Source organism: Scardinius erythrophthalmus (genome assembly GCF_964197995.2).
Source record: "Scardinius erythrophthalmus genome assembly, chromosome: 9".
Classification (NCBI taxonomy): domain Eukaryota; kingdom Metazoa; phylum Chordata; class Actinopteri; order Cypriniformes; family Leuciscidae; genus Scardinius; species Scardinius erythrophthalmus.
Window position 1 is genome coordinate 10,630,133 of NC_138229.1, and position 27,725 is coordinate 10,657,857.

The following is a 27,725-nucleotide window of genomic DNA, read 5'->3' on the forward strand; positions in this document are numbered from 1 at the left end:
TGTAAACCATTTTTGAAGAGAACTGTTTTCAGCAGGTACAATTGTTTAAATATTAATATTTTAATAATTCAGTAATCGGACTGTTAAAATAAATAAATTAATAAATAGTAATAATAAATACATTGTTAATCAGAAACTGTAAACTGCTAATAATTAAGTTTGAACAGTACAAAAATAGTCTACATGTGACTTTTATTTTGACAACATCTGAGCGAAGCCCCCGGAAACGACATCAGCCTCCACTAGCAACAGTCTCGGAGCGTTTATGGTTTACACCGTTTCAGGCAGAAAATAAAAACAACACAGGACAGTCTCACCTTACGGACAGTGAAAGCAGCTGTCACCGTAACCTAAAGTTGTATTGTAACACACACACTTGTCCGCGGGACCTACAGGCGGCCCAAACGCAGAGGAGCGCGAAGGATGGCGAATTACCGGGCGTTTCACACCCAGCTCGCGACCATCATGGAGACCCTGACTCGTGCGGCGGTGGCAGAAATCTGCGAGCTTGTGGACGACGGTTACGCCGTTTTACACATCGAGATCTCACGCCATCAGAAGGAGAACGAGGAGCTCCGACGGAAACTGCAACTCATAGAGTCTATCGTTGCGGCGCGGGGGTTCAGCGACGAGACAACCGTAGCGCGAGACGGCCGGTGTGACAGCAGTGCATGCGAGTCGCTAGTGAGCAGAAAAACGTCCGGAGGCGGAGAGTCCACCAGCCGGGGTGCAGTGTCAGAGGTTAGATTACCATTTATTTTGTGTGTGTGTGTTTTTGTGATTAAAGTGGAAGCAATATATATCTGTGTGTATACGCGATTATTATTTGTTATTGATCGGATTACAGGCGCGTGAGTTTCGTGATGGAGGAGATCTGATCCCAATGCAAATCAAAGAGGAAGGTCTCGAGCAGCCGCCGCTGGGAGGTGAGTTACTTCTATGCATGATCTAACCTGAATGAATATTTATATGCATGTGTTAAAAAAATGCTTCACCAGATTTTGACAAAGCTCAGAACTTAAAATCTAAACAAATGCCACGGTTCACACAAGGATTTGAGGCAATTCAATAATTTTAAGATTATTTTACTTTTAAAGTATGCACATTGCCTTGTTAAATATACATTTTTACATTATATTTTTTTCTGTATTTCACACTTTTTTATTTTAAAAACATTTTTGAACATTATTAAATAACAATTACTAACTAATATGATAAAAATCTATGATGGGAATATGAAAATGTACTGCATACTTGGAATGAGCCTGAATGTCCATGTCTACTCCTTCAAAATGAGTGTGACGAATTCATATTGTCAACTTCAAGTCACATTTATTCAAGTCTTCATTTCAAAGCAGCTTCATGGTAATAAAGAGGAGAATAACAGCATTAATGTCACAAAGTTCAATGTTGATTCAATTCAGTTCAGTAAGTGTCAGTTTTGCAGTTCATTAATTATGAAACAATGTCAATTTCAGCTATAAAAGCAGCTGTGCAAAAGACAATAGTGTCACTATTCAGCTCAATTCGGTTCAGTGTTGATTCAATTCAGTTTAGTAGCCATGTCGATGTGCCAGAGTTTATGAATCAATTATGAAACGACTTCAATTTCAGCTATAAAGCAGCTCTGCAAAAGACATAAGCTCAGTTCAGGTTGTTCGATCTGATCCCGTCAGTACAGTTAGATCGATGATATTTCTGATAATATGAATCGTCTTTTATGCCCCAACTGAGCAGGCCAAAGGTGTGTCAAAACAGCTCCAAGGTAATAAACAGGAAAATAACAGTATTAATGTTGCAAAGTTCATAATGTATGACACAACCTTGATTTCAGCTATAAAGTAGATCTCCAGAAGACTATAGTGTCTTTATTCAGGTCAGTTCACTTCAACAACAGTGTCATTGTTGGCAAGTTCATAAATTATGAAACAACTTGAATTTCAGCTATAAAGCAGCTCTTCAAAACAATAGCATCATTATTCAGTTCAATGTTAATTCAATTTAGTTCAGTAATAGTTTGAGTGATGCAGTGTACCAATTATGAAACGACTTCAATTTCCGCTATAAAGCAGCTCTACAGAAGACAATAGCATCATTATTCAGCTCAGTTAAGATTTTAGTGTTCTTATCTGATCGTGTCAGTTAGGTAATATTTTCTGAATAATAATTGTCTTTTAAGCCCCAACTGAGCAAGCCAAAGCTGACTTTTATTTCTTTCAAATTATTACTTTCACTTTTTAGTATTTTTTTTATTACAAACTTTTATTTTGTAAAACAAATAATATGGTAAAAGCCCCCGTGAACAGTTTTTTACTTTATCAATTTTACTCAAAATGATCTAATATATCAGTGCATGTATGATGGGGACATGAAAATGTACCCTGAAAGTCCATGCAAACCCTTTTAGAAAATGAGTGTGGTGTGTTCACACTGTTTGTTTCTTAACAGATGAGGATGACGATGAAGACGAAGGTGAAAGTGTCTCTGCGGTGGCTCACGACTCTCCTAAACTAGATGTTGCTGAGCTCTCGGGACAGGACTCTCACACACTCTCACACTCCCCTGACCATGACACACACTCCCATACGCTCACATTTGCAGACACACACTCCGGCGCCGACGAGTCCCAGCACTCCAGCGTCGACTTGTCTGTTTCGGATAACGCTTCCTTCTCCCTTGCTCAAACCATGTCGGATACACGCGCTTCCCATCTCCATCGAGTGTTTCAGGAAGACTTGTGTGCGAAGACTGATCTGGACCCGGTATCCGATTGGGCCGCACACTCTGTCCGTAGCACACTCACACACTTGCAGACCTCACCGCAGAGGATTGGTGGGTCGGACTCTTTTGTATCCCATAATTCTCCCTTGTTTGCCGCACAGCGGCTCGTTGCTCTGGGTAACGTCTCAGGGCTGGGTCTCTATGGGCGTTTGGGCGCTCTACGGGCGGGTGGAGCCGGCAAGCGACACTTCATCTGCTCAATCTGCGGGAAGAGTTTCACCACATCGCAGAGTTTGGACACACACATGCGCATTCACACCGGAGAACGGCCGTATCGCTGTGAGCAGTGCGGGAAGCGTTTCACGCAGTCGGGACACCTCACGGCTCACCAGACTGTCCACACCGGAGAGAGACCGTACGAGTGCACCCGCTGTGGAAAACGATTCGCAGGCAAACAGTACCTGCGCATACACACCAAGAAACACCACCCTGACTTACACGCACTCTCTCATATACAGACTAACACACAGCAGGACACGTTGCCCTGAAAGATACACACACTCACAACAGAGAATGCTGGACATCATTTTTGTAGCTTTTTGTTGTTGTTTGGAAGTGTCCTGCAAGCACTCAGAAGAACTGATAAAGACATTCAGTATGCCAGTTCCAAGTGTAATTTTGCAGTGTTCAGGCCCTTATTATAACTTTTAACTGGTCATTATTTTGCAAAGACTAAAGCAGTGAGATGCATTATACATTATATACACACTGCAGGGAAACTACACGGACCCAACAAGCGTACACTAGAAAGTTGGTGTTAGCACAGGTTTTTAATACCTTTAACATGAAATACGCAATCTCACCTGAATTGCAGATGTACCTAAAATGTACAGGATATGTTGTTTAAAGAGTTTGTTATGATCTAAATTAGATATAATTATAGATTATACATATATATTTGCAGCTAGTCACAGCAGAAACACTAACTGGATTTGTCTGTTGTATTTAATAGAAATAAATGGTTATTTCAGGATTTTTTTTCCAAATTCTTTTATTTGTAGCATCAGTGTTGTTGATGTTGAAAAGAAATACAGATTATTCTGTGTCATATGACAGTATACTATTGTGTTGTAACTATTAGGATCATGATTAAGTAGTATCATAACTATTTATACCGTTAGAATGAAGGATAAACTGAAATTCACAGCATTTGAACAACTTTGTTGCACGTATTTGAAGGCTGCTATTGGAGTATTGAGGGTAAAGGTCATATTATGCCACTATATGCATTACTTGTTTACAGAGAGTACAAAAGTAGATATTTTATTGGTAACTAAACAGGTGATGGGCCCTATTATTATACTATATATATACTATTTCCATACTATAGAAGTCAGTGTTTGGTTACCAAAATTCTTCAAAATATCATCTTTTTTGTTCAGCGGAAGAGAGAAATTCATACAGGGTTGGAACAACTTCATAGTGAGTAAATTATGACAGAATTTAAATTGTTGTTGCAACAAAGTACTGGGTAAGCTACAAACTAGCTAATATTTACTAAGCCTTTAGTGTGGACTTGCGTTCCAATTTAAGTGAGAAATTACGAGTGGCTGGTGCAACCCTAGAAAGGAACTTGAAGAACTTCACAGCAGCCACAGTGCTGTTCATGATGATGAGTGGGGGGAGTGCTGGGGTGTTCCTCCTCAAGTCTACTACCATCTCCACTGGTTTGAGTATGTTCCACTCCAGGTTGCTGTGACTTCACCAGATAGTCAGCTGGATCTATCTTCTGTATGCAGATTCATCGCCATCCTGAATGAGGCCAATTACTGTGGTGTCGTCTGCACCCTTCAGGAGCTGAACAGAGGGGTCTGTAGAGGTGCAGTCATTCGTGTAGTGGGGAGAGAGCACACATTCTTGTGGAGCACCAGTGCTGTTTGTGCAGGATGAACTGAAGTCCACGAACAGGATTCTTTAAGTAATTTGTTTGTCTAGATGTTGCTGGATGTAGTGCGTCATCCATGGATCTGTTTGCTCAAGCAAACTAAAGAGTGTCTAGAAGGTTCCAGTGATGTCCTTCAGGTGGGCTAGCACCAGTCTCTCAAATGACTTCTTGACCACAGATATGTTAGCAACAGGTCTGTAGTCATTCAGTCTTGGGTTTCTTTGAAATGGGGATGATGGTGGAGCAATTGAAGCAGGAAGGTGCAAATATTTACAAGAAAAGCTAAGCATAAACTACATGACCCATTCAGCCTAATAAAGATGTATTACCAATATTCAATCATGAGAACAATAATGGTCATATGGTATGTCAATGAAATAATTAATATGGCTTACATATTGTTACTGTCAATGAATATTCTTCTAAAGCAATTCTCCCACTTTTCATAATTTATTCACACAAGAGATTGTTACTCTAAAATTACAATTCTTAAAATGACAATGAAGAATTTAGTGCTTAGAAAATAGAACCTATAAAACGTTTACTACGTTACCTTGGTGACAAGTTGGCATCTATGAATACTCTAGGTACACATTGGAACGAGCGTGCCATGGATGATAACAGATAAAAATAACAGGAAAACGTTTGCAGACTAGCAACAAATAATATTTTTTGACATAATATTATACACATAATATATTTTTAACTAGTTAGCTAGCATAATGTCGCTTAAGAATAAGGCATGTGTAAAATTAATTTCATGTAGGCTACTATACCATCAGTACATTACTACAGGCATTCCACCAGCACAGCTGAGCATGTGCAGGGAAATCCTGAACAAAAGAGCTTTGTAATCACACCGTGCTTAAGTGGAGATACAACCAATCCTCACAGTATTCAGAACTGTTTGACCTGATAGTGAAAAAGCACTGAATGTGTGAAAGGTCTATAATCTATTATGATGAATCACACAATTTCACTTGTGCATTAGAGCCAACCCAAATCCCAGGATAGAGAGGCTGAGTGAATGTAGTGTGGACTCTGTGAATGAGGGTCATTGTGTCAGAGACGCTGTAGAAGGACAGAGTTCCTGCACCGTGATCCACATACACTCCTATTCTAGAGGAGCTGGAGACTACAGGGAGTTCAGTCTTTTTGCCATCGTGCCAGAATGAGCAACTGGAGTCACTGGAATCGCAAAACAAACACCAGGACTGATCATTAAATCCAAAGTCACAATCATCTCCCTCTCCCTCCCTGCTGATGCTCTTATATAACACTGATATTTCCACCTCACCACTCCACTCAACCTCCCAGTAACAGCGTCCACACACACTCTCTCTGCACAACAACTGAGTCAAATGAGTAAATCTGTCTGGATGATCAGGATACCGCAGGATTTTGTTTATGTTAGTAACCACTCTGTTCAACTCAGAGAGCCTGAGGTATTTATGGGCTGAGTCTGAATCCAGAGTGAACCGCTGGTAATCTGAAAACCAAACACATTTCAATCAGTAAATCTAGTGATAATCATTAACACAGCAAATAAACCTGTTGTCTCATGTTTTAATCAATGAAATGTGATTGATGATGTCTTGAATAACACTGACACAAATACAATAAAAATTCACTCTTCAGGTTAACCTATATATCATATTGATTTTTTTATATTTTAGAGACCTAGATTGTATGTAAAAAAATGTGTTAAATCTTTAACCTTTAGCAAGTGTACCACATGTAAAAAGTATTAGTTAGAATAGTTTTTATTTGTTTTAATAAAAAAAACGTTTTGGCTTTCTCTCCATCCCCTCTTTCTCTGTGTGTGTGCGCTCCTGTTTATATAAAAAAAACTTACATTGTAGGAACTCATTCCTGCTGTCGTATTCAGGGGTGGGAATCACCTCGATGTATCTCACTGTGCAAACCAACAGACAATGTACATCTTCAATGTAAAAATATTTAATTTCCATCCTATATTTTAACGCATTGTGTTGAAGGATTATAATGTTTTTATGATGTTCATTATATTGATGTTATATTGACAAGAGTAAAGGCAAATGCGCTGTGGAAACCATCAGACATCTTCAATGTAAAAATATACATTTTTATCCACCTGACTGTATTTTAATGCAGTGTGTTGTAGGATTACATTACATTCATTATATTGACATGAATATGCATGAATACTTTACCTATTCTACATAAGTTTTCTTTCTCTTCTTTAAAAGTATGCTGCAGTTTCTCTTGCAACTGAGAGACAATAGTTCTTAAATCATCAAAAGAGAGACGAGAACTGACAGTGACGCTGGACGAGTCTGTAGATCCAGGAGGGACAGAGAGAGACTGGAAACTCTACACAGACACAAAGACACAATAGAAACACCAGCTAAAGACAGAAAGATCTATTTCAAAATCAATTTGTTTTTCAGATCTCTGTTACCTGGAGGAATTGAATGTGATCATCTGTGTGTGAAAGCTGCTCCAGCTCAGTGTCTCTCCTCCTCAGATCCTCAATCTCCTGCTCCAGTCGCTCCAGTCGTTCTTCAGCTCGACTCACTGCAGTCTTCTCCTGGTCTCTGATCAGCTGTGTCACCTCAGAGCGGCTTCTCTCAATGGAGCGGATCAGCTCAGTAAAGATCCTCTCACTGTCCTCCACTGCTGCCTGTGCAGAGCGCTGTTAGGACACACAGAGACGCATTAGAACCAGTCCATTCACTCAGCTCTTACTGGTCCCTCACACAGCCTGTTCCCCACAGTGGGCTTCAGTGGGACTGAAAGAGCTCCAGCACTGGCTCCTCACGGACTGACTGGAGGAGAGTCCTAACTGAGTCTGAAACAGCTCTTCCAGCAGTTCTTCTGCTCTAAACTCACCTTGTGAGACTCTACAGCCTCTCTCAGCTCCTCAAGCTCCTTCTGTCTCTCCTCGACTCTCTGCTGGAAATTTATCTTGGTCTCTTCCAAGTGATTCTGTAGGGGGAAAAATGACAGTAACACTGTCTGACTGTCTGTTGTGGACATATGGGATTTCTTAATTCTAAATTTGAAATCTAGTAGTTCCTATTTATCCATTAATTTACACTGATATCTACACTGCAAAGGTAGATATATTGCAATGGCACTTTTGGGGGGATGGGGGGGGGGGCATATCATTAAGAAGGAAATAAGTTTACTCTTTGCTCTTGCTTCATACCTGTTTCTCAGTCCTCTCTTCAGCAGGTGATACGGTATCATGGGTTTTGTGTTCATTCGCCATACACAGCATGCACACACAGATCTGGTCAGTACGACAGAACATTTCCAGCAGTCTGTCATGAAGAGGGCAGATCATCTCCTGCAGTCTTTCAATGGCATCAGTCATTTTATGTCGCTTTCTTGAGTGAAATTCCTCGTGACGTTCAAAATGAGTCTGACAGTAAGATTCCAGACACACCAGACAGGACTTGATGGCTTTGTTTTTGTCTCCAGTACAGACATCACACTCCACATCTCCAGATCCAGTGTAACACTGAACAGGACGAGCTTGTAGTTTTGTCTTCTCGAGTTTCTCCACCACTTCAGCCAGCATGGTGTTTTTACCTAAAACAGGTCTTGTAGTGAAGCTCTGTCTGCACTGAGGGCAGCTGTAGACTCCCTTCTGATCATCCTGATCCCAGCAGCCTGTGATACAGATCATACAGTAACTGTGTCCACAGGGAATGGTCACTGGATTCTTCAGTAGATCCAGACAGATTGAACAACTGAACTGTTCCTGAGCCAAAGAAACACTGGATTCTGCCATTTTTTGCATGCGCTCACAGATAGAGACAAGCCTACAACAGCTAAACGACAAATAAATTACGTTCTCCTGTGCTGGTTTTCTGTAGCCTAATAGTTTCCTGGTTCCGTGTTTGAGGGCGTTTACACGTCAACTAAAAAACTAAATGTTACGCATGCGTCGACGAGTCCGACATAGTCCGGGCAAATAGCCTACAAAGTGAACGTGGAGCTTTGTTTTTTTTTTTTTTCTGGACGAAAAGCACAATAACGTTTACATTTATCAACAGATTTATGATCTGCGTCTCAAATTAGGCTACTCACAATCTCGCTAGTTAGAACTTGAAAATTATTCATTGTCATAAGAAATTGTGAAAAGCTTGTCAAGCATAGATTTGGTTAAAAGTTCTTGGTTAATAAAGTGAAGACGTCCCAGTTTTTCATTGAGGAAATGTTTTTTTTTTTTTTTTTTGGCTTTTTCTGTTCTTGAATCACGCCATATAGTTTCAAATGAATGTGAAGATAATTTGCAGATCAAAACTTTAATTATCTAAAGCATTTATCTTAAGGCCCTTTTCATTTTTACAATTTATTTCTGTGTTGTTGACCCCTAACCTTATGCTTACAGTAAAAAAACACACGTTTATTTTATTATTCAAAATACATATCTTTGGGAATAGAATTTCTTAGGCTATATCTTATCGTAAAAAAACATAAAATTGTCTCATTATGTTTACTTCTGTCTGGCTACTTAATGTTTAATTAATAAAATAAAATTCAATGATCTATAAGCATTTTGCATATTTCTATGTAGACTAATTATATAAAACTATACTATTAGTACACCTAGTTATACAAATGAATTGGATCAATGCATTTATTTCAAAATAGAGAAAGATTGGGTTTAAAAGATTATCCTGTGGTGGCCTCTAGTGGACAACATGAATATCACAGCTTGGACCCCTAATTATAAAATAATCCTTGATGGATCCAGAAAAAAATTTACCCGCAGGTTTCACAGACAAGGTTTAAGATAGTCCCAGACTAAAAGGCATGTTTGAGCTGTTTAACTGAAAGCAACTTGCACTCTAAATCTGTCTGTTTCATTGTTTTGTCTCAAAATTCACAATACTGTGTTTATAGAGCACGTTAATAAAAGCGACTAAAATGCCCTAATTGAACTAGGCCTAATCCTAGTTTATTCTAAGCCCTGTCTGTGAAACCAGGCCTTACAGTTACGAATTGCCTCCCCCTTTCCAGCTCTGGCTCGACTAACTTACAAATACACTTCATCAGGAACAAAGGCCTGTGGCTCTTTCTAAAGAATAAGGGGAGCCAGTATTCTAAAGCCTTTATAAAGCATTCAGAGGCAGAGGAGACTTGAAGGAAAGGGAGGCAGACCTTAGATCCATTCCATCATTGGCTGTTCCTCTAGCGCTCTTCCCCATGCGAGGAGAGGCGGTATTAACATTAAGTGACATGGCATCTGACGCACAGAAGCCAATGGCACATGTCACTATGCGTATTGGCACATCCGGTGGCACATCCGTTCTTCATTGGCATGTGCCATTGGATAGTGGCATGTGTCACTGACATTATTGGCATGTGCCAGTGGTGGATAGTGGCATGTGTCACTGCACTGACATCGCAACACACTGACACTGACATGTCACCTGACTGACACCGAGTCGCGGAACATGTCACCGTGTTGCGACACCTCCAGTAGTGACTAAAAGATTAATTAAACACCTATAGCCTACTGACGTAATTGTGGCACAAAATCCTAAATAATTAGTCTAATTTTGTGATTTTTAAAATATCAATTAAACGAATTAAAGTGCATTAAGATTTTTTCAAACGTGTTATTTGTGTCACGTCTTTATTTGATTGGTATGTGCCACTGAATGTTTTGTAATACCAGAGCTACTTTATGATGTTTATCTCGCAAAGTCACAAACTGCCCATTCTAGGAAAGACACGAAAAAAAATCTATCATGGGTTACTACGAATACAGTCGCGTCCGTTACTGTAAACCTTTGTTTTTGCGTGATGCTGCACAGACGCACGCCAGTAGGTGTCAGTATAAGTGAGTGTAACACTGGCCAGCGCAAGATTCTTATCTGTGGCTTTAATATTTCAAGTCCTTCCAAAAAGTGTAAAAAACTAGCTATATTCTCTATTTAGGCTATACAAGTGCAAAAAACAGCTCAGTGCATTTTGAAAATTCAACAAACAGGACCTACCTTAACATTATGGAATTATTCAATAAATAAAATAATTTGTGTTGTACAAATTAACTATGTGCATATGTTACATAATCTACATTATACTCTGGCAGACAGCTGCAGGTGTCACTACTGGAGGTGCCACAAGATAAAGAGACATGTCAGTTTTAGTGACACAGGCCAACTGGCATGTAGGCTACCACCAGTGGATATTGGCATGTGTCACTAAAACGTGAGATGTGCCAATGGATTGCGTCATATGCCACTTGCATAACAATTTGCTTTATGCTGTCAAAAAATATGATTTATAATATCGCTAAGTTAATGTGTAGCCTACATACATAATTCGATACAATTATTTTTGAAATATTAGCCTAAAGCCACAGATGCGCTGGCCAGTGTTACACTCACTTATACTGACACCTACTGGCGTGCGTCTCTGCAGCATCACGCAAAAATAAAGGTTTACAGTAACGGACGCGACTGTATTCGTAGTAACCCATGATAGATTTTTTTCGTGTCTTTCCTAGAATGGGCAGTTTGTGACTTTGCGAGATAAACATCGTAAAGTAGCACTGGTATTACAAAACATACAGTGACACATACTGTACCAATCAAATAAAGACGTGACACAAATAACACGTTTGAAAAAATATTAATGCACTTTAATTCGTTTAATTGATATTTTAAAAATCACAAAATTAGGCTATTTATTTAGGATTTTGTGCCACAATTACGTCAGTAGGCTATAGGTGTTTAATTAATCTTTTAGTCACTACTGGAGGTGTCGCAACACGGTGGCATGTTCCGCGACTCGGTGTCAGTCAGGTGACATGTCAGTGTCAGTGTGTTGCGATGTCAGTGCAGTGACACATGCCACTATCCACCACTGGCACATGCCAATAATGTCAGTGACACATGCCACTATCCAATGGCACATGCCAATGAAGACCGGATGTGCCACCGGATGTGCCAATACGCATAGTGACATGTGCCATTGGCTTCTGTGCGTCAGATGCCATGTCACTTAATGTTAAAACTGCTACTGCATGCGAGGCGTATCAGACACACATTAGTATATACTTAACTGCACATGCACAAGAAACTGTAACTTTTATATTTGTTGGATTGTGGTATATACTGTATAAGAAAAACAAAGAGGATCTTATGATTTGATCTCTGCTAAGTTTATTTGCACTTGTACTATACTATATTTCTCCAATTAAACACATTCACTGACAAGTTATGTGTTTTAACACATAACTTGTACACAAAACTAACAAAACAAACTAACACAAAACAAATTAACTGACAAGATGTTAAATTAGAATTGAATTGTGTTATGTTAAATGCCATGTTAAATTTGAATGAAATTAAATTAGAAAGGATAAGTCTGGATCTGTGACCTATTAAAAATAACAAAATTAGTGTTTTTCATGTGCAAATAGCAGCATAAACAACACAAGGATTCATCGTCACGCAGTGTAGCACTTCTGTGAATGGAGAAAAAGGTGCTTGGGTGTTGACTTTGATTAAAATAATCATGCACATAAATGGAAATACATTAAACCATTTCTATAATATTGTGGGAGCTGTGTATGAGGCTAGTAGACCATATTGTACGCACTGATAAGGTGGAAAAAGTATGTGTCTGGATCCCATAGCTAAGAAAGCATTTATAAGGCATGGAACTTAGCAGGTAGGCCCAGACAGGAATATAGACCAAAGAATACAGTTCTGATGTGCAGCAAAAGATTGTTGAGCATCACAAAATAGAAAGTAAATAGCTAAAGAATTGACCATCAGGGCAATAATTAAGAAGATATAACCAACTAAAGATGTTACGAATCTGCCAGGAAGAGGACGTGTGTCTATATTGTCTTAATGGACGGTGAGGACGAAAGTTTGAGTGGCCAAAGACTCTTCAATAATCACAGATGTAGAACTGCAGAGATTAGTTGAGTCTTGGGGTCAGAAAGCCTATTTAAAAAAAAAATCAAACAACCCCTACATCCCCACATGTTGTTTGGGAGGTTTTCAAGAAAAATGCTCCTCGCTCATCCAAAAATAAACTCCAGCAAATTCAGTTGTCAGACACGACTGGAACTTCAAACGGCACAGGGTTCTGTGGTCAGATGAAACTAAAAAAAGAGCATTTTGGCAGCAAACACGCTAGATGGGTTTGGTGCACACAAGGATAAAAAGTACCCCATGTGTACAATTTAATATACCATTGGATCTTATATGTTGTGGGCATATTTTTCTGCTGGAGGTCCTGGACTTCTTATTCACATGGCATCGTGGATTCTATCAAATATCAAAAGATAAAAAATCAAAACCTGACGGCCTCTGCTAGAAATCTTATAATGGGCCGTGGTTGGATCTTCCATCAGGACAACGATCCAAAACAAACATCAAAATCAACACAAAAATGTGTTAGGGAGCACAAAATGAAGCTTCTGCCATGACCGTCCCAGTTCCCTGACCTGATGAGTGGAGTAAACTGAAGAGAAGAAGCACCAACATGGATCTGGGAATCTGAAGGATCTGGAGAGATTCTTTATGAAGGAATGGTCTCTGATCTCTTGTCAGTTATTCTCCAAACTCATCAGATTCAGATTCATTTTATCAGATTCATTTTATTTAAACAGGGACAATGCACAAAATAACATTAACCTTGTATCAAAACAAGGAGAGATGCATTGTGCCAGGTTATAGCACAAGTGCTATTTTCCGCCCGTAGTCCCTTGACAGATCAATAAGACAATAAGACAAAATTTCACAAAAGTAAAATACAAAACATTAAAATATACAATTTTACAACTACAGTCACACTTGATTTCAATTAAAACTATCATATGCTCAATTGTTCCCTCTTCCTTAAACCAAAACACACACACTTCATAAATGTGTACAATTTTGTTGTGACAGTAACCATGCCTTTGTCAAACTCGAAAAGGTTAGAGGATTTGTACATGTAATAAGGTGTGTGGGGAGAGTATTCCACTGAGTTATGGCCACAAAAGAAAAAGTTGATTTGCCAAAAGAAGTTTTGCGATTGGGAATATTGCACTCTCCTCTAGTGGCTGACCGAGTAGCTCTTTTTTTTTTCTGAGTTGAGCGTAATACATTTTTTTAAAGGAGGAGCGACAGCATTATTAATGATTTTAAAAAGTAAGCAAACATTTGAATGCATTATCAAATTTCCAAAATTTAAAATATTGTACTTAGTAATTATTTTGCAGTGGTGATATTGACGTGTTTTTTTATCATGGATCTTAAGTGCTGTTTTATATAATGATTCGAGTGGTCTTAAGACTGTCTTACCCGCTTGTGACCAACTTGTGATGCAATACAAAAAATGTGGAACAATCATTGCACTTAAGTAAGTATTTGATGCCTCAATGGTAAGAGAGTTTCTTATATATCTGTAATTTATAAGATTAAATTTTAGTGTACTACTCAATCTTTACTAAGAGTTGGGTCCAGGGTAACACCCAAATATTCGAATTCATCCACATTTTTATTTGCATGCCCATTTACTAAAACCTCAGGACATTCCTTAAGTTTACATCTATTTTTAAAAAACATGGTTACCGTCTTTTCAGTATTCAAAGTGAGACATGAATTATGTAACCATTCAACAACCTTATGCATTACATTTGTTAATTTTAAATCAACCTCTGTAGCATTCTTCCCATGAGTGTACAGCACAGTATCATCCGCATACATTATTATATCAATATCATTACATACTAGTGGAAGGTCATTTATATATATATACTAAAAAGCAGTGGCCCTAAGATTGACCCTTGCGGGACCCCCATAGTACAGCTTTTCAAGGGGGATAATGTGTTGTTCATTCGCACGCACTGATGTCGTCCACTCAGGTAAGATTTGAACCAGTTTTGTGTATTTATTGAAATATTGTAGTGTGCCAATTTGCTTAACAGTATCTCATGATTAACCGTATCGAAAGCCTTGCTTAAATCAAGAAAAACTGCTCCAACCACTGATCTAAATTTGTTTTAATTTGTTCAAGGAAGTAGCAGCACGCTGTTTCAGTTGAGTGTTTTTTCCTGAATCCAAATTGCATTGGGTGTAAAAAGGCATTAGAGTCAAGGTGAGCAATTAGTTGTTCTACTACCAACTTTTCAATGACTTTTGAGATGACCGGAAGGATGCTAATGGGTCGGTAATTGCTAACCTCTTGTTTGTCACCAGATTTATACACCGGGGTCACAATAGCAAGCTTTAAGGCACTAGGAAAGATGCTTTCTTTAATAGATTTATTTAATACTTTAGTTAAAGGAACGGTCAAAGATTCTTTATGAGTTTTTAAGAAAGCAGTATCAAGACCATAAATGTCCTTTGCTTTGCTATTAGTTAGTGTTGAAAGTATTTTACTAACCTTTACATCGTTTGTGGGTGTCATAATAAAACCAGCATCACAGACTAAGGAATAATTAAATATTTTTTTAGTAAAATTTTGACCCAGTGTTTCCACGGAATTCAAAAAATAATCGTTAAATTCTGTTGCAATAGCTAAGCTATCATTTTGTATATCATTATTTATTTTGAGCTGTATGCTTTCATACTTGGGATTATCCTTGCCAGTTAATTTGTCAATGGTCTTCCATAGTTGTTTACTATTCCCTTTTGCTTCTCTAATGATTTCAAGAAAAAAGGATGTGTAGCGCCTCTCTAGCTTGTTTCACTATAATGAGAGGTGGCTATCCTGAGTTCTTTAACTTTCTTTTCAGTAAAATATGTGAGTTTCACTAATAAATGTATCAGTATTCAACTTGTGTGTGTGTGATTATTAACTCATTGTATGAAATACTCTTTCCCTCTAAATCACTATTTAAGTAGTACTATTTACACTTTAAACGGAAATGAAATGTCTTTCAAGAACTTTTATCTTATAAATACTTTCACATTTAACTCAAAAATTACTCCTTTTCCTTAATCAACTTAAAGTATCAGTCAGTAACCACAACTGTTTTATAAAAAAGGACAGATTTAGTTAGAAAAAGTGTGTCAGAAAGTAAAAGGTATTAATAAACTCACTTTTCAGATCACAAAGGTATTTCAATTCACATTCAAACAATAGGGCCCAAGAAAATAAAATAGCCGGCAAAACTCTATTTTAAATTTGAAATACCCTTCAAATGTTCAAATGATGCAGGCCTGAATGTAGCTCGGGTACGTTGTAGCCTTAAACGAAATGGCTGCTTCACCACACAGGCCAAACAAAAAAATGGTACCTTATATACTCAATGTAGATGTAAGCTCACGGACAGGATCAAAGGCGTCAGTAACAGGAAAAAAGATGAAGAGAGTTGAAGAGAAGAGAAGATGGTTGACGAGGAAAGTCACATGGTCGACGATACGGGCAAAGTCCAACACTCGGTAACGCTATCCGGCTCCGTCAGGGTCTTTGATCATCGTCACTCTCACAGTTCCACACAGGCTTTAACTACTCGAGATTAGGGGTGGGAGATATTGACAAAAATGAATATCTCGATATTTTTTTCCAATATCTCGATATCGATATTCAGACGATATTTTTGCCATCCTTCAAAGAAATGTATGCAAACTGGCAAAGAAGGTCCAGTTGGTCTTTTGACTTGCTGCATTTGACCTATTATTGTAGGCTATAGAAAAAACAATAAAGGAGCTAACTAAACAGAATCTGAGGTAGCCCCTACTTTTTCCACTTACAAAATAAAACAATAATAAAAAAAATGGAACTAGGCACCTCTTGCAACAGTGATTATTAAATCAAACAATATTGTTGATGATGATAATTCAAAGTAAAAAAAAAAAATTTTCAGAACACTATAATTCCATCCATTTTTTCCCCAAAACGCCTTTTTTTCCTCAAAACGCTATAAATCCATCCATTTTCTTCCAAAAATTGATGGTTTGTCTTTTTAAAAAAGTCTTTTGTCTTTTATTTTTCGTGTTTGCATTTATGAGGAAAAAACAATATCACGTGACAGTTCTCCATTATGGACGCGCGCTCTGAAAGCGGCACTAAAAGACTTTCAAACTTTCACAGAGAACTCAAAACAAAGCACAAAGCCTTTCTTTAAAACGAATTTCGTTTTGTATTATTTGTATCTTAATTTTAATACATTTTTCATTCACCAATTTCCTGAATTTAATACATAAAAAGTAATATAGGCTAGCAATCACAACATAAGGTGCTTGAACTGTAGATATCATGAACCGAACCGAACCGTAGCCTACTCGCCTCACAGGCCTAAAAAATGTGAAATATATTTACAGAAAGCTGGTTCTAAACAAAACCATCCAAAACAAAATAAAATAAAACTATGTAGCCTAATAAATGTGCATTTCTCCGGTGCGTTCACTAGCCTACTGCGAAGATCGCGAGTCAATAGTAGATCGTCAACTTCATCTTTGCAGCCGACACAGAAATTAATAAACAATTAAAATGTCTTATTGCAATATTTTACATATATTCATAATCATTACTTTTGCTGGTTCTTTGAGGCAGCTTTTTAGGTTTATGGCGTTTTGGAAAAGAGCTCTTCACATACAAACACCGTTTCACCAAGGCACAGCGGCCCTTCAGCACATAAGAACAAAAAGAGAAAAGCACGGACTTACTAATTACGAAACTTTGATGTGGTTGAACAGGTGAAACAGTCACAAATTCCTCTGCAACTCAAACCTTCTCAATAAGAGTTATGAAGGAAGAGAACAGCATTACAGTTTTCAGCGCGTCCTCCTCTGATTGCTGTGTTGTGACTGAAAAAGTGCGTGCGGGAGCACATGCGCAAAACGTAGGTTTGTAAAATGTCCTTTTGTAAAATGACATATGATAAAATAAAAATAATTAATATATAATTTTCCAAAACGGTTTTGCGCATGTGCTTCTGCGCGCACTATTTCGAATTTACGTATGAATGTGCGTTTTTGACGACACGGGACCATCGGAGGTTGCTTCCGGGAATAGTACTGCCCTACAGTATTAAAAATCACTACATATAATTGTTTAGAAGGTTATAGTGTGCGTTATTTGTTTTCTCTTTAACTTCTATCAGCTCTTTTCATGTTTGGGGGGTCGGATTGTACAAATTATGAAATATTCGATATCCCAATTTTGCATATCGTCCAGACAACAATTTGGATATTATCGTCTAAACCAGGGGCGTTGCTAGACATAAAGCTCTACTGGGGCACAGGTCCCCCATTTTTGTCTGAGATAGCAAAAGTAACTAAGGAGGCCGTGGCTTACCGATAGGTCAATTAAATATAAATTTCATATCCGAAAGAATGATTCATTGTTATCACAAACAATCAAAGACAGTAGTACAGAACACAACATTGTGTGTATTTTCTGTGCTATACAGCGCTGCAGACAGGGGCGGTTTTTTTAAAAACACCAGGCTGGGTAGTTGGGTAACTTAGGGGGGTTCGGGGGCATGCTCCCCCGAGAAAATTTGGATTTCTCAGACCTACATATGTGTATTTTAAGGTGTTTGAAAGGCAAAAAATTGGATAACATTCTTTAAAAGAATGTTAGTGGGCAGCATAGCATAAATGATTTATCAAGCAGATAACAGATTCTTAAACAAAGGATAAATGTTGCAATGAATGATCCACAAAATGTTAATGTGTATTGTCAACATTCAAAACTATTTTAACTCTTCCAAAAATTTTGTTTTTGCGTAGTAACTCTACACACAAACATAAAATGATTAGCCCACATACACACAGATATGAATTATGTAAAACACTACTATCTTGTGTCTTTTGCTTGTTCAGTGTGCAGTGGAAGTGTATGGGAGTTTGTCACACGTACATGTATGTGCCCAAAAACACTGTATTATACAGGATGTTTGATTAATGTTACAGTCATTGAACTGAACTGAATCAACACTGAAGTGACTATTAACTGAATATTGACACTACTGGCTTGTTGGCCAAGCTGCTTTTCAGGCGATTTTTTAATTTGTTACTATTGTGAAGCTGCTGTGAAACAATATATTGTAGCTCATATATGTATATAAATATATACGGATCTACACACACACACACACACACACACACACTGAATATGCAAAAATGGCAAGTCAGAAACTCAACTCTATTTCTAAAGCACTGTGTGTGTGTGTGTGTGTGTGTGTGTGTGTGAGTGTGTGTATGTATGTATGTATGCATGTAGGCCTATGTATGCATGTAAACAGAATGCATATAAACAGAAATTCAAGGGGGTAAAAATTATTTCTTTCTTTCTCAAAACTAAGTTTCTCACTTCACGCTCACTACTGCGCAGACTCGGAGACATTGGCGGCTTCACTTTTCTTCAATGGAAGAGAGTACGGCGTCGGCCGTCTTCTTTTACAGGCTGATCGGAACAAAATACGGGACTTATTCCGCCATAATGCACGTTGCACTTTCTCTCATTCATAGTAGGCTAATGCGAGACTAGTGCACTCTTTTTCTGTATAAAAGTTTTTGCCTATAGTAAAGTGCAATTCCATTTCTTGGCAGAGGTTTTTCATATGGGTTTTTCTGAGGCTTGATGCTTTTGCATCTGATGTCTGATGATGTAAATTGTTTATCAAGCCGTACCTCCCTCAAACTCATCATCTCTCCTTTCTGCTTCCCTGTCCCCAGGCGCGCTGGAAGCTGTTTCATGGAGGGGGGGCTGGGGGCTGGGTTGGAAAATATGTGACGTCATTATGTTGTGGCCAACGACAAGACATGAAATTTCTCTGTACATGTGTTGTAGCCATTAAAGAAAACATTTAGTTTCATATTTATGTTTAAATATAAACGGCTAATGTTATTTTTTAATTTAATCAATGTTGATTATGAAAGTGAGCATATGCAGCATGAGAAAGATAAAGATAGGCTACATCATGAGATGTGCAATATATATGGAGACATGGAGTGGGTAAGACATGATTTTTACCACTTCATTGAGTTTTGTTTTGTAGAAAGACTATTTTTAAAAGATTTTCGTTTTGTATAAATTGTATCTTAATTTTGATCAATGTTTTAAATGTTTTCAAGGCTATTTAATAAATAAGACGCAAATATATAGCAGACAGTGTAATAAGGCGCCGACAGGATTGCATTGCACGTGAACTGGAGGGCGCCGAAACTCAGCTTGTGCATCACAGATTTTAGAAATATAGGCTATCTATTATAGAAAGCTTGAAAAGTCTACTTTTAAACGAAAATATTCAAAACGAAAATAAATAGTCTATTCTCTGATTATATAATCCATATGGAATGTGTATTTCACATGCATTTCTCTCTGGCGTTCATGGCGTGTCTGCATCGCCAACTCCATCTTTGCAGCATCACAGAAAACACCAGTTTATTAATAAACAATTAAATGTCTCCTTGCTATTTTTGACACGTTCATAATTTTGCCGGTTCTTTGTGGCAATCTTTATGCGTGTGCGCTTGAGTGCGGCTATATTATGTACAGGCTACACGCTCATTATCCTGTATATAGACTATTTAAGTAATACAATTAATATAAAGGGGCGATTTGTACACTAATGGCTTAAATGAACAACTACTAGTCGACTAGAAAAAAAACTTTAGTCGGAGGCAGCCCTTATTATTCCACGTATTTTTGAACCAGGTTGAGCGAGCGACCCTGGGCGGAATGAGCGAGCGAGCGGAATATTCAGAAATGCGCTCTCCGCTCACGTGCTCTGAACGTAACAAAGCATGACAAATTAAAACTTTATTTCATTTTCTCCGTAGCTTGAACACTCACTTCATTAGGCATACGAGAGTTAGTTAACGCTGTCCATTTGTTTATTTTTATTTCACGTTTTTAAAGTACAATATTATGTTAGTTCACAGCCCCCCACTTGGGGGTGCTGATGCTATGACGAGGGGGCTGTAGCCCTCGCAGCACCCCCCTTCCCGCGCTACTGCCTGTCCCTGCTTCGTACAAAAAAAATTCTGATGTCCATCTACATGACACACATCTACAGAAGCCAATAATGAATACAAATACGATTTTTTTGTATTATTTACAAACTTTTGTTTCGTCATGTTTTCATAGCCTACCTTAATAGGGTATATGTCGAACGCCGCATTACGAAACCGGAAAACAGTGCCCCAGTAAAAGGTGTCTAGCGACGCCCCTGGTCTAAACGATATATCGCCCACCTCTACTCGAGATTGCTGGCCGCTAGCTTGTTAGCAAAGTCCATGCAAAACACTAAGCACTAATTTCAGTCTTCGTGTGCGGAGTATGCCACTCACACTGACAGAATTATCACCATTAAAGTGAATATAAGAGTCCTTGTTGAACACTTTCACTAAAACGGGTGCATTAGCTATACATTAACCACGTTTTTCTTATCTGTAAACACACTCCCATCTCACGCGTCTCGCGATCCTCTTCCCTCCTTGTACTTTGACCTCAACTGTGATTGGCTCATTACAAAACTTTCAGAAATAAAATAAATTCACAAAACATTTCTGTAACTGTTTCTTTCTATTCTTACCGACATCATTAAAGCATCTTCACAAATATTATTAACCAAAAAATATTTAACCTTTTAAATGTAAAACATGAAAATAAAACAATATGCATTTTTCTTATTGAGCAAAATCACAACTTCTTTGCTGGTCAATGATTCTTAACTTTTTTAACCTCAAATTCTATTTATTAAACTATGAAATTATTTATTCCAGCTTATATAACTTTTACTAATGATAATGATTTCAACAGGGTTACAGATGCTTTAGCCTTTCTAAGCTGCATTATAACCTTATTTCTCAGACTTTTATAAATTAAATGATCAGTAATTAAACCCGATTTTAAAAACCTTTTTAAAGAGGCATCTCTTTTTTTCATTAGTTGCCAGAGATTACTATTAAACCAAGGCAATCTATGTTTAGCTCTAGGTTTTCTAGTTTTTGTTTCTGTATATCTTGCTATTATATCTTTAAGGGCTGACATTATTTCATTGCATGCTTGCTCACAAGATTTATTTTCAACAGTGTCCCTCCAATTTGTTGGCTTTATTTCATTCTCAATTTGTATTAACTCTTTCTTTGGAATAAATGACATAGTGAGATTACCTTTCATTGTGGTTTGGTCCCTGTACCTTGATTTAGTCAGTTTCCTAGCAGCTAAAGATTATGATCTGACAGGCCAGTAACAAGGTTATATATTTTAGTTATCATTTCTGGTGTATTTGTAAATATTAAATCCAATAATGTTTGGGAAGATTTAGTTATTCGTGTAGGTTTATTTATCTTTTGTACCATATTAAATGTTTTTGCAACATCCTTAAGCTTTTTTCTGCGTGATTTGTCAAGCCAGTTAAAATTGAAGTCACCCATAAGTATAACTTCTTTTCTTTCATGTTGTTTAAGGATTGCAGATAAACAGTTAAAAAAATCATTTGTGGCAGTAGGTGGATGATAAACTGCAAAAACAACAAAAGACATTTCGGGGGACAATGTAATCGTAACCCCTACGCACTCCAGGGTGTTTTCATTCATATCTATTTGTTTGCTTAGAATGCTCTCCTTAACATAAATTAAAACCCCACCGCCTTTCCCTTGACTTCTGTCTCGTCTGTACACCTTATAACCCGGGATATTAAATACAGATAAAGGAGTTGTAGGAGTTAGCCAGGTTTCAGTGAGACACAGATAGTCAAGGTTTGAGTCCGTTAGCAAATGTTCCAATTGTTCAGTTTTTGATAAAATTTATTAATCAAATTTAAAATAAAATAATTTAAAAACTATAATCAGGCATTATAGGAGAAGACTCAGAGCAGTTATCTTGGCAAAGGGAGATTGCAAAAAGGTATTTAATAAAAGGGTGAATAATTGTGGCCAACGTGTTTTGGAGAAAAACATTTATTTTATAATGTTAATAACACTTTCAATTCTTTTACTTCAATGAAAGGTTAGGATTTTGCAAATTTTTTTAATGAAAGATCAAAAGGATAAACAATGTAGATTTATTTTTTACAGCCATTTTTGATAGTTACCAAGGGTATGATTAATTCTGAGCACGACTGTATGTGTTTTAACATATTTTACATATTAACCATATTTTGTACGCACTGATAAGAAATTTTATAGTAAGCCAGGGTGGAAAAAGTATGTGTCTGGACGCTATATTGAAGCTAAGAAAGCATTTAAGGCATGGAACTTAGCAGGTTTAGGCCCAGACAGGGGCCTCTTCTGGAACAATTTTTACTAATGCTACTAGGTATAAATATGCAGTTCGATATGTCTGTAAACATGAACACATGATGAGAGCAGACTCAATGGCAGAAAATTTGTTACATAATAATTAACGGTTTCTGGAAAGATGTAAGAGCATCAAGGAATGATGTGATATGGTTTGATAAAACATGGGCTGTTGCCAGAGTCTATGTTGTCGGTAGCATTAGTACTTGTTGTTAAGGATAAGGCTGGCAAGCTGGGAAGTCTGGATAACTATAGACCAATTGTTCTGGCTAGTGTGTTATCAAAAGTTCTGGAAAGAATTCTATTAGATCGATTATTAGGTGTATATCTAGTTACCACAGACAATCAGTTTGGCTTTAAGGCACAGCATAGCACTGACTTGTGTATATATGCATTGAAAGAAATAGTAGAGTTGTATAAAAGACAGAATTCCTCTGTTATAATTGGGTTTATTGACGCCTCTAAGGCTTTTGGTAGAGTTAATCATCAAAAGTTATCAAAAGGGGTGTGCCTAATAGAATAATTGAATAATTAGTTTTTCTCAGTCGCTTTGGTGCTTTTCTCACATCACTATTTACATTGGCACAACAGTTAGTTCAACCTCCACAACATTTAGTCATTTGTGCACATCATAGTAGCAGTTTCTCATTCCTTCCAACAAATTACAAATGCTTTTGGACATGCATCAATTGCTTTCATACAACTCTCTGCTGTTTTATAACATTATCACTTGCTTATGTCATGTCAGTTAACTATTAAAAAATTAACTATACTTGTGAAATTAAAATTAAAACTTAAAATTAACTATACTTGTGAATGCTGAATAGTCATTCCATATAAAACTAATAGTCCTCATTACATACAAAAATGTTGAACTAGTTTCTCTCAGGTGAATCTCAGCTTTCACTGATGAGGAACGTCTGGATGCGTATGAATGATTACAGTACTATGTATGTTGTATGTTCAGTTCCAATATGTACTGCAATATTGTGTACAGTTGTGCACAGCTCTACCCAAAGGGAGTTTGTGTTTGCTGTAAATAAGGGTGTATTTTTTCTTTTGCACAATGCTGTGAACAAATTAGAATTGCAAAGAGCATATGCAGTAAAAATGTGAAACATACACATTCAGTGTCTTGTACTCAGTTACCTCACTAAATACAGTAATGTGTAACTTTACTGTATTTTTCAATAGCTGTGCAAATAGTATATACTGCTGTCTTGAGCATTTTCAGGTAGTGTCACCAAGATCTGACTTTTTTGCATTGGAAAACATTTACAGAGTAAACTGTCATAATGACAACATGACAAAGCCATTTGACTATCTTGTTCATAAACAATGGTGTCAAGAATTTTCATCTTGATGATACTGACACTTTCATTGACATGAATACTTGCTTTTGAGGAATGAGCTATCTATTTTGAGCAAGTGACATGCTTTTGCAGGTTATCAACTAGGTTTTGCAGTTTGTACTAATTGTTTTGACAACTGCATTAACTGTTGTGCAAATGTAAATAGTGATGTGAGAAATGCACCAAAGCGACTGAGAAAAACTGTAATATGGCTTACATATTGTTACTGTCAATGAATATTCTTCTAAATTAATTCTCCCACTTTTCATTATATATTTACACAATAGATTGTTACAATTCTTAATATGACAATGAAGAATTTAGTGTTTAGAAAATAGAACCTATAAAACTTTTACTGTTACCTTGGTGACAAGTTGGCATCTATGTATACTCTAGGTACACATTGGAACGAGCGTGCCATGGATGGTTACAGATAAAAATAAAAGGAAAACGTTTGAAGACTAGCAACAAATAATATTTTTTGACATAATATTATACAAATAATATATTGATATTTTTAACTAGTTAGCTAGCTTAATGTCACTTAAGAATAAGGCATGTGTAAAATTAATTTCATGTAGGCTACTATACCATCAGTACATTACTACAGGCATTCCACCAGCACAGCTGAGCATGTGCAGGGAAATCCTGAACAAAAGAGCTTTGTAATCACACCGTGCTTAAGTGGAGATACAACCAATCCTCACAGTATTCAGAACTGTTTGACCTGATAGTGAAAAAGCACTGAATGTGTGAAAGGTCTATAATATATTATGCTGAATCACACAATTTTACTCGTGCATTAGAGCCAACCCAAATCCCAGGATAGAGAGGCTGAGTGAATGTAGTGTGGACTCTGTGAATGAGGGTCATTGTGTCAGAGACGCTGTAGAAGGACAGAGTTCCTGCACCGTGATCCACATACACTCCTATTCTAGAGGAGCTGGAGACTACAGGGAGTTCAGTCTCTGTGCCATCGTGCCAGAATGAGCAACTGGAGTCACTGGAATCGCAGCACAAACACCAGGACTGATCATTACATCTAAAGTCACACTCATCTCCCTCTCCCTCCCTGCTGATGCTCTTATATGACACTGATATTTCCACCTCACCACTCCACTCAACCTCCCAGTAACAGCGTCCACACACACTCTCTCTGCACAACACCTGACAAAAATGAGTAAATCTGTCTGGATGATCAGGATACTGCAGGATTTTGTTTATGTTAGTAACCACTCTGTTCAACTCAGAGAGCCTGAGGTATGTACTGGCTGAATCTGAATCCAGAGTGAACCGCTGGTAATCTGAAAACCAAACACATTTCAATCAGTAAATCTGAATGGCAATCATTAATCACAGCAAATAAACCTGTAGTTAGAATAGTTTTTATTTGTTTTAATAAAAAACGATTTGGCTTTCTCTCCTTCCCCTCTTTCTCTGTGTGTGTGCGCTCCTGTTTATATAAAACAACTTACATTGTAGGAACTCATTCCTGCTGTCGTATTCAGGGGTGGGAATCACCTCGATGTATCTCACTGTGCAAACCAACAGACAATGTACATCTTCAGTGTAAAAATATTTAATTTCCATCCTGTATTTTTTCAACACATTGTGTTGAAGGATTATAATGTTTTTATGATGTTCATTATATTGATGTTATATTGACAAGAGTAAAGGCAAATGCACCGTGGAAACCATCAGATATCTTCAATGTAAAAATATACATTTTTATCCACCTGACTGTATTTTAATGCAGTGTGTTGTAGGATTACATTACATTCATTATATTAACATTACTGGGAGTAAATGCATGAATACTTTACCTATTCTACATAAGTTTTCTTTCTCTTCTTTAAAAGCATGCTCCAGTTTCTCTTGCAACTGAGAGACAAAAGTTCTTAAATCATCAAAAGAGAGACGAGAACTGACAGTGATGCTGGACGAGTCTGTAGATCCAGGAGGGACAGAGAGAGACTGGAAACTCTACACAGACACAAAGACAAACCGAAGGAAAATCAGATTCCTGCTTCCTAAAACACAACATTCTGTTTTTCAGATCTCTGTTACCTGGAGGAATTGAATGTGATGTTCTGTGTGTGAAAGCTGCTCCAGCTCAGTGTCTCTCCTCCTCAGATCCTCAATCTCCTGCTCCAGTCGCTCCAGTCGTTCTTCAGCTCGACTCACTGCAGTCTTCTCCTGGTCTCTGATCAGCTGTGTCACCTCAGAGCGGCTTCTCTCAATGGAGCGGATCAGCTCAGTAAAGATCCTCTCACTGTCCTCCACTGCTGCCTGTGCAGAGCGCTGTTAGGACACACAGAGACGCATTAGAACCAGTCCATTCACTCAGCTCTTACTGGTCCCTCACACAGCCTGTTCCCCACAGTGGGCTTCAGTGGGACTGAAAGAGCTCCAGCACTGGCTCCTCACGGACTGACTGGAGGAGAGTCCTAACTGAGTCTGAAACAGCTCTTCCAGCAGTTCTTCTGCTCTAAACTCACCTTGTGAGACTCTACAGCCTCTCTCAGCTCCTCAAGCTCCTTCTGTCTCTCCTGGACTCTCTGCTGGAAATTTCTCTTGGTCTCTTCCAAGTGATTCTGTAGGGGGAAAAATGACAGTAACACTGTCTGACTGTCTGTTGTGGACATATGGGATTTCTTAATTCTAAATTTGAAATCTAATTCCTATTTATCCATTCATCTACACTGATATCTACACTGCAAAGGTAGATATATTGGAATGGCACTTTTTTGGGGATGGGGGGGGATATCATTAAGGAGGAAATAAGTTTACTCTTTGCTCTTGCTTCATACCTGTTTCTCAGTCCTCTCTTCAGCAGGCGATACAGTATCATGGGTTTTGTGTTCATTCGCCATACACAGCATGCACACACAGATCTGGTCAGTACGACAGAACATTTCCAGCAGTCTGTCATGTAGAGGGCAGATCATCTCCTGCAGTCTTTCAATGGCATCAGTCATTTTATGTCGCTTTCTTGAGTGAAATTCCTTGTGACGTTCAAAATGAGTCTGACAGTAAGATTCCAGACACACCAGACAGGACTTGATGGCTTTGTTTTTGTCCCCAATACAGACATCACACTCCACATCTCCAGATTCAGCGTAATAGTGATCAAGTTGATCGTTTTGTAGTTTTCTCTTCCTCAAATTCTCCACCACTTCAGCCAGCATGGTGTTTTTACCTAAAACAGGTCTTGTAGTGAAGCTCTGTCTGCACTGAGGGCAGCTGTAGACTCCCTTCTGATCATCCTGATCCCAGCAGCCTGTGATACAGATCATACAGTAACAATGTCCACAGGGAATGGTCACTGGATCCTTCAGTAGATCCAGACAGATTGAACAACTGAACTGATCCTGAGCCAAAGAAACACTGGATTCTGCCATTTTATTGCATGCGCTCACAGACAGAGACAAGCCTACAACAGCTAAACGACAAATAAATTACGTTCTCCTGTGCTGGTTTTCTGTAATAGTTTCCTGGTTCCGT

At 37.9% G+C, this 27,725-nt stretch overlaps 2 protein-coding genes across 2 annotated transcripts; one reads left to right on the forward strand and one right to left on the reverse strand.

Moving 5' to 3' along the window:
* The first annotated feature begins 199 nt into the window (after nt 1–199).
* Nucleotides 200–3,922, forward strand: LOC308695978 (uncharacterized protein). The gene is made up of 3 exons (XM_081374293.1): nt 200–741; nt 848–926; nt 2,449–3,922. The coding sequence occupies exons 1-3, from the start codon at nt 424–426 to the stop codon at nt 3,267–3,269; spliced, it is 1,218 nt and encodes a 405-aa protein (XP_081230419.1). The 5' UTR covers nt 200–423; the 3' UTR covers nt 3,270–3,922.
* LOC308696724 (uncharacterized protein) lies at nt 3,770–27,725 on the reverse strand. Its single transcript, XM_081375616.1, has 12 exons — nt 27,032–27,725; nt 26,720–26,815; nt 26,289–26,522; nt 26,045–26,204; nt 25,697–25,756; nt 25,035–25,525; nt 7,857–8,564; nt 7,538–7,633; nt 7,107–7,340; nt 6,859–7,018; nt 6,522–6,581; nt 3,770–6,155 (listed from the first exon to the last, which is right to left on the reverse strand). Exons 1-12 carry the CDS (start codon nt 27,620–27,622, stop codon nt 5,623–5,625), a joined length of 3,423 nt encoding a protein of 1,140 aa, XP_081231742.1. The 5' UTR covers nt 27,623–27,725; the 3' UTR covers nt 3,770–5,622.